The 6,193-nt window shown below is 45.3% G+C and overlaps 1 protein-coding gene across 3 annotated transcripts; it reads left to right on the top strand.

Annotated features, from left to right (window-relative positions):
• The first annotated feature begins 341 nt into the window (after positions 1-341).
• On the top strand, positions 342-5,812 carry LOC112293434 (disease resistance protein RPV1). 3 transcript variants are annotated; one of them, XM_024542825.3, is made up of 7 exons: positions 342-778; positions 1,097-1,298; positions 2,005-2,599; positions 2,814-3,059; positions 3,334-4,035; positions 4,252-5,304; positions 5,466-5,812. In XM_024542825.3, exons 2-7 carry the CDS (start codon positions 1,234-1,236, stop codon positions 5,697-5,699), a joined length of 2,895 nt encoding a protein of 964 aa, XP_024398593.1. In that variant the 5' UTR covers positions 342-778; positions 1,097-1,233; the 3' UTR covers positions 5,700-5,812. The 3 variants fall into 3 exon arrangements, with proteins under 3 accessions (XP_024398593.1, XP_090099931.1, XP_024398602.1); XM_090243805.1 differs by having other exon boundaries at positions 514-778; positions 898-1,298; XM_024542834.3 differs by lacking the exon at positions 342-778 and having other exon boundaries at positions 997-1,298; positions 2,807-3,059.
• The last annotated feature ends 381 nt before the right edge of the window (positions 5,813-6,193 follow it).

Below are 6,193 nucleotides of genomic sequence, written 5' to 3'. Positions count from 1 at the left end.
TCTGGAACATAGAATAACAAACAATATGCAGCTGTATTCTTTGAGTTTGATTTTAAAGCCCATGATAGATTTTTTTTTAAAGGCAAATTAAAAGGGGCAAAAACCCAGAAACTAAAAAGGGAAAGAATAGAACAATACCAACAACTGCAATCCATGAACAAAATCAATCGTAGCAATGGTGGGGGCAAAACCAGCCCGAAACGGCTCCACCTCAGTGGAAGTGTGGAATCAATGCTAAAAGGCAGATTACACCGCGTCATCACTAGATGAAATAAGAGTCTTAAGGGTCTTGATTTAATGTTTTGGACTGTATATGTCAACTGGGTTGTACTGATTCTGTCTGCCTTTTAGCATTGATTCTGTCTGCCTTTTAGCATTGATTCCACACTTCCACTGGCTATGGCTTCGTCGTCTTGTCTCGTCTCCTTCACCGCAAGCTTCCAGTCTATTCCATTCCCTTCACCCCTTGCAGATACCTTCATCATGGACTGTCTCAATATCACACGCAACGATCCATCTGCAATATTTTCTACTTTCCCTGTGCAGGATTTTACAGGAACGTGATACCCCAGAGAGTCGGTGATGATCGAGGGTGAGGAGTCTCGTTCTCGAGGATGACGCGGTGTAATCGGTTCTGGGTTCTGCAGATCCAAGGGTGTTTGGCAGTGCAGCTGTGCAGTTGCTTCCATTTCTTTTTCATTTACTTTCCTCACGCACGGATTTGCGTACCGGGAAGACAAGTGTAGCTCATGGAACACTAAACCTAGAGCCGCCTGAGGTGCGCTTTGTGTCACATTTGTTAGTCTTGCACACTGAGAATTTGATTCACCCTCCATTAGCTTGCCAGGAATCCCCCATAAGCATTGAAGTAACCCTGGTTTGTTCCGTTCGATGTAGCTGCAACTTATCCTCTGAAATGTGTTCCATTCACCGACACTCCCATCCTTTCGGAGTTCCTGCGATTCTGCTCCATTGTTGTTTGCATAATGGTTGCAGTCCATCTTGATTCTACCCTCTCAAGGTTTGTTCATCGAAGCCCGGTTGTTCAATTACCATGACCAAGCCCTAACGCAAGACATGGATGGTCCGGCCACAGGGTGAGCACCCGGTAGTTAGGGGCATTAGGTGACACACTGCGAACATCTCGCATCCCTCAACTTGGAACGAGAACCCGGTCAAATGCTGTGGTGAACATTGCCAATCTGAGGGCGGACTGGCACTTGTCAGAACAGAATGTGGTGTTTCCGTGGTAGTAAGTTCGAGGTCTCTCCAGCAAGTCGGGGCCCTGCGGATGTCAGGTACGTTTCATGTACAATATTTTGATGCCCGTTTCATTATCTACGTAGGATGAGCTTGTACACGAAGGAGCTCGATTGTCCCTGAGTTGTTGGACAGCTCGACGTAGGAGTTTCATTCCAGGTTGACGACACATGATAACACGATCTTTGTACGAAGTGCTCAGACGAACATCCCGAAACCAATGCAGAGCAGACCTAGAAATTGTACCTTGCAATCCTTCCGTTCATGAAGTTACCATGTAGACTTGTCACTCAAAGAATACCAGGTTGATTAGTTAGGTTTTACTCATCGCGACGAATTGAGCTTGTTGCTTCCAGAGGGTCAGCTGGATGTATGTGTGTAAGATCGGCACTGAAATGGCAACTGGCCAAGGATGATTGTGCACTTGTTTGTTTTCAGGACAGTGTAGGTCATTTAGATGATAGGACCTTGAATGACTGGCAAAACGAACATACGTGATAGTTAAATACCGGAATGATTCACCCTGCTCACGAGTCGGAGAAGAATCTGGATTGAGATAGCCTGTGAAGGCGAGCTCCCGTGTGAAACTCCGTCAGCTGATTAGCAAGCCTTTGCACAGCCCACGAGTCCGGTGCGACTGTTACAATCACGCAATCCAGGGTACTGGCTTTCTGAACGTTCTTCTAAGACGGACGAAACGAGAACAGTATCTTACTTGTACAGTTTGTGGATACTATTCTGCAGAATCCCATCGCTCGAACCGCACCACAAGGTTTTCCTGAGTCACAGTGGCTATCAGAAGCCGTTTGTTGAGCAATTATGTGAAGATCTAGTGGCGCATACGTACATCCCATTTTTCGATCAACGAAACGACAGCTTGCCCAAGGGCGAGAAATTCGCTAAACTCATATTCGATGCTGCACGACAATGTCATGTTGGAGTGGTGGTGCTTTCAGAGGAATACCTGACTTCCAAGTGGCCCATGCTAGAATTGGTGGAATTTTGCAAGGCTGCCGATGAAAAGCGTAAAGCAGGGGATCAGTTCGTGAGGGTGTTGCCTCTGTATTACAAGCTATCGATCGGTCAAATCAAAGACGATTCGAATAAAACGCGTTGGAGAAAGAAGTGGACATCGTTTGCGAAGAAAGACAAAAGAATCGATCTGAGGGACTGGGAAAATGCATTGAAGCTGCTTCAGGATGTGAATGGTATCAGTTTACCAGCAGATGGGTCGGAGGTATCCTACAGGAGAGACATTGTCAAAAAAATTTGGTACCTTTGCCCTCCACACGTGCCGTATGATCTTGACGAGAAGGAGGGCTGGGAGCGAATATGTAAGGTGAGTTTCGAGGTCTGCCACTGTCTCCACACTTTTTGGGAACGCCATGAAAACCGTGTTCTGCCGGGCATGGCCGCCCATCCTATCAGTTTGATGTTTCTAACCAGTCGATTCCAACTAAGAGTTTCGCTGCACCTTCGCAACGATGTTGGATTGTATACTTGTGCAAAGTATTCGTTTCATGTCTCTCTGACGAGTCTCGAGCAGAATGCAGGTGTTATCGGGCTTGTTTGTTGCTGACGAAGGTGTGGAGAAATTGGGTATTTACGGAATGGGCGGCTTGGGAAAGACAACCATCTGCAAAGGAATGTGCAACTACTTTCATGGACATTTCTTTGGAAGGGTGTTTCACTTAGAACTAGTCAGTGGGCGTAAACAACTCGATTTGCAGAAGCAGATGTTGAAGACCCTGTTTCGACTTGGTGATGACATCCTCCAAACGGTGGCATCCTCGGATGAGGTAAAGTGAAGTTGGTGTTGGAAAGGAATGTCCGAAATGATGAGTATGAGATTGCTACCCGTGCAAGCTCATAGGTTAGAGGTGAACGAAGGGGAGCGAGTTCAATGACAACGTGTCCATACGTGGCGCACACCAATCATCAGAGTGTATCTACTGCTGCGTCCACAAATAAGTGGGCAATGTCACAGTCCGTTGAGGATACCGATAGTGGTTATCTGATCTAGCGATTGTGTTCATGTACGTTACAGTAACCCATGCGTTGTGGCTGCAACAGGTGGTAACGTGCCTGAACAAACACGCGGGGACTCACCCAGTTCTCCTGATAATAGACAACGTGCAGGACGACCACGATTCTCAAGAGGAAGCAAGAGGGTATCTGAAAGCCAAGTTCTGTGAAGGCAGCAAAGTCGTAATAACCTCTAGAAGCCGAGTGGCGTTGGAAAAGTTGCTTCCTGGACCTGAGTTCCGCAAGGCGATGCCAGAACTAGAAAGGGATGAGGCTGCAAGAATATTTCTGAGACGAGCAGTGAGGCATGAGAAACGGCTGTTCTCACTCGATCCCCGGGAAAACAAAGTCCTGGATACCTGTCTTGAACAATGCTCCTTTTCGATGGAAGGTGATTCTTGGCACCGGTCGAAGAAGAGGCATGGGCGGCGTGGACAATACCATCCCTTGGCTTTAACTGCGTTAGCATCATATTTGGAAAGGAAGGCCCAGGGAAACTCCAACTTGTCGCAGTGGGAGCCGCACCTTCGGGGTTTTGACAAACTCAAGCTGTCCAACGACTCCGATCGCATGTTCGGCATTTTAGGCATGCAGCTAAGAACTTTCACGAAGCCGAAGAAGCTGTTGTTCTTCGACGTGGCGATCTATTCACGTGGTGAGGTGGAGTTGGACCTGACCTCAGTGGATGGATGGTGTGATTGGTTGGCCATGGTGAACCCAGATATGGGTGAAGAGGAATTGAAGAGCGAGGTGAAAACCGTTACACTTGCAGCGCTGTGTAGAGTGGGGATTTGATGAGGGATCTGTGTGGCTTGACTTCAGTGCGCAGAATTGCTTGATTGATGGGTTTAGGTTGTGGGCCCAGCCATCTGAAGCGTGAAATCGATAGCAGCAAGAGCTGATGCAGCATGAAATAGGGACATGATGAATGGAATCGAGTTGATGGTGCTTTGTGACGGTGCGCAGTTAGATGACCTGAAGGACGTGGGCATCATCGACTGGGGATACTCGACAATAGCTATTCATGAGCTTTACAAGGAATACGCCGAATGGTGTTTGAGTAGATGGGGTAGAGAGGCAGAAAATTTGCATGAAGAGGTGTGGTGTGTGCGCCACAAACCGTCGTACGGCAAGTCATTACCTCGAGCACTGGAGCGGAGAGCTCCATCGGGATGGTGGCCAGACTTGGAAAGGCTGTGGTTGGAAGGAATGAAGACGGCTTGCCCAATCTCTGCACTCGAAGTGCAGGAATGGCGTAACGTTGTGGTGCTGCAACTTCACAATTGCAGCTCCGTGAGAGAGCTTGACCTTCACATGTTTTGCTGTGTTCGGCATCTGGAACTGATCGATATGGAGAACTTGGAAACTGTGCAGTTTCATGCCACCAAGAATGCAGGCGATAATCGCGACGGACAAAGTACTGGTAGTCAGGTCGTCGAAAGTACTGGTAGTTCAGAATGCAAGGATTTGAGTGAGCAGCCCAATTATCTGCAGATTGTGATGATGAAAAGCCTTAGCAGTTTGAGGAGAGTATCCAGCTTTAGATCACCCATTCCATTGCAGAAGTTCGTTTTGAGAGAATGTCCAAGCTTAGAGGAGTTTCCTTCGTTTCAGATGTGCACAATGCTGGATACCCTGGAGTTGGATTGGACGTCTAGGGTGGAAGACAAACCCATAAACCTAAGCACGTTAAGTGCCTTACGGACTCTCATCATTAAGAATTACCTTGGTTACTTTGGAACGGCACTTTATTTCCACATAGAGGGCCTTGGTTCTTTAACACAGCTTGAAAACAATCTTATATTGGTTAATGTTCCTGTGCGGAGCTTGGCAGGGCTTGACATGCTAACAAAACTTCGTAACCTGTGCCTGGATCAGTGCCATTTCTTACAAGAGCTTGAGGGGTTGGATTGTCTCTCTTGCCTGGAGTCGCTAGTTGTTTCTTACACCAAGGTGGAAAAACTTGCGGGATTGGACAAGCTTTTGCAGCTCCACTCTCTCGATTGTTCCTGGTGCCAGGTTAGTCAGAACAGAGTGTATAAAGGAGGAATGTTTGCTTTTCTACTGAGTTCTTGAAGGTTGTTGTTCGAACCCTCAGATGAAACATCGAGTAGTTTGAGATTAGGTGTAACGGATGGATTGAATGTTGCAACTCAGAATTGTGGTGTTCCTGGAATCAGGAGCTGGTGTGGTTGCCAGATCTGGACAACTTGCCGAAGCTAAAATTGCTGTCCACTAGGGGATGCATGAAGCTAGAAAAGTACCCTCTGGTCCCGAGATACCCATTTGCTCATTTGAGGGATCCAACTTGCGCGATATGTGACAAACCCCATTGCAGCTGCTATGCCGATCCTTTTGAGAGCCTCGACAACGAAGGTGAGGAAATGAGGTTTATGTTTAGTTTCGAGCCTTGAATTCTAATTTCTTGTTACAGCTTGTAAAAATAATAATTATTATTAGTATTATATTTTTTATGTGATCATTTATTCTAAATGAATACGTCGTAATAAATTAAGCTATTTCATAATTTCTAAACTTTGAAATTGTGAGGATTAGATAAATTATTTTGAATTTCTCTTTCTGCACATCCTTTTCACTGCTTGAAATGTTTTTGAAGTTTTGAGTTACTTCTTAGTTTTTAGTGAAAAAAAATTTAGCAGAATTTTCCATTTAAGTTTCTAAACGGGGTCTTATTTGAATTATTTATACAAATGTTTTTTTTTGGATACTTTTGCAAATTACTTCAATTTTTTCATAAAATTTTAGGTCTTAGATTAAAAGTTTATATTTGTAATGGCATGCTACAATTATCCAAGAAATAGAGTTCATTATTTGTATTGAACATAAAACAATATAAATTAGTAAAACATCAAAACGATTCTACTTAAATTTTATGAATAATCTAAAC

Source organism: Physcomitrium patens, chromosome 2 (assembly GCF_059467195.1).
Source record: "Physcomitrium patens ecotype Gransden chromosome 2, ASM5946719v1, whole genome shotgun sequence".
NCBI lineage: Eukaryota > Viridiplantae > Streptophyta > Bryopsida > Funariales > Funariaceae > Physcomitrium > Physcomitrium patens.
This window is presented reverse-complemented; position numbering and strand designations above follow the sequence as displayed.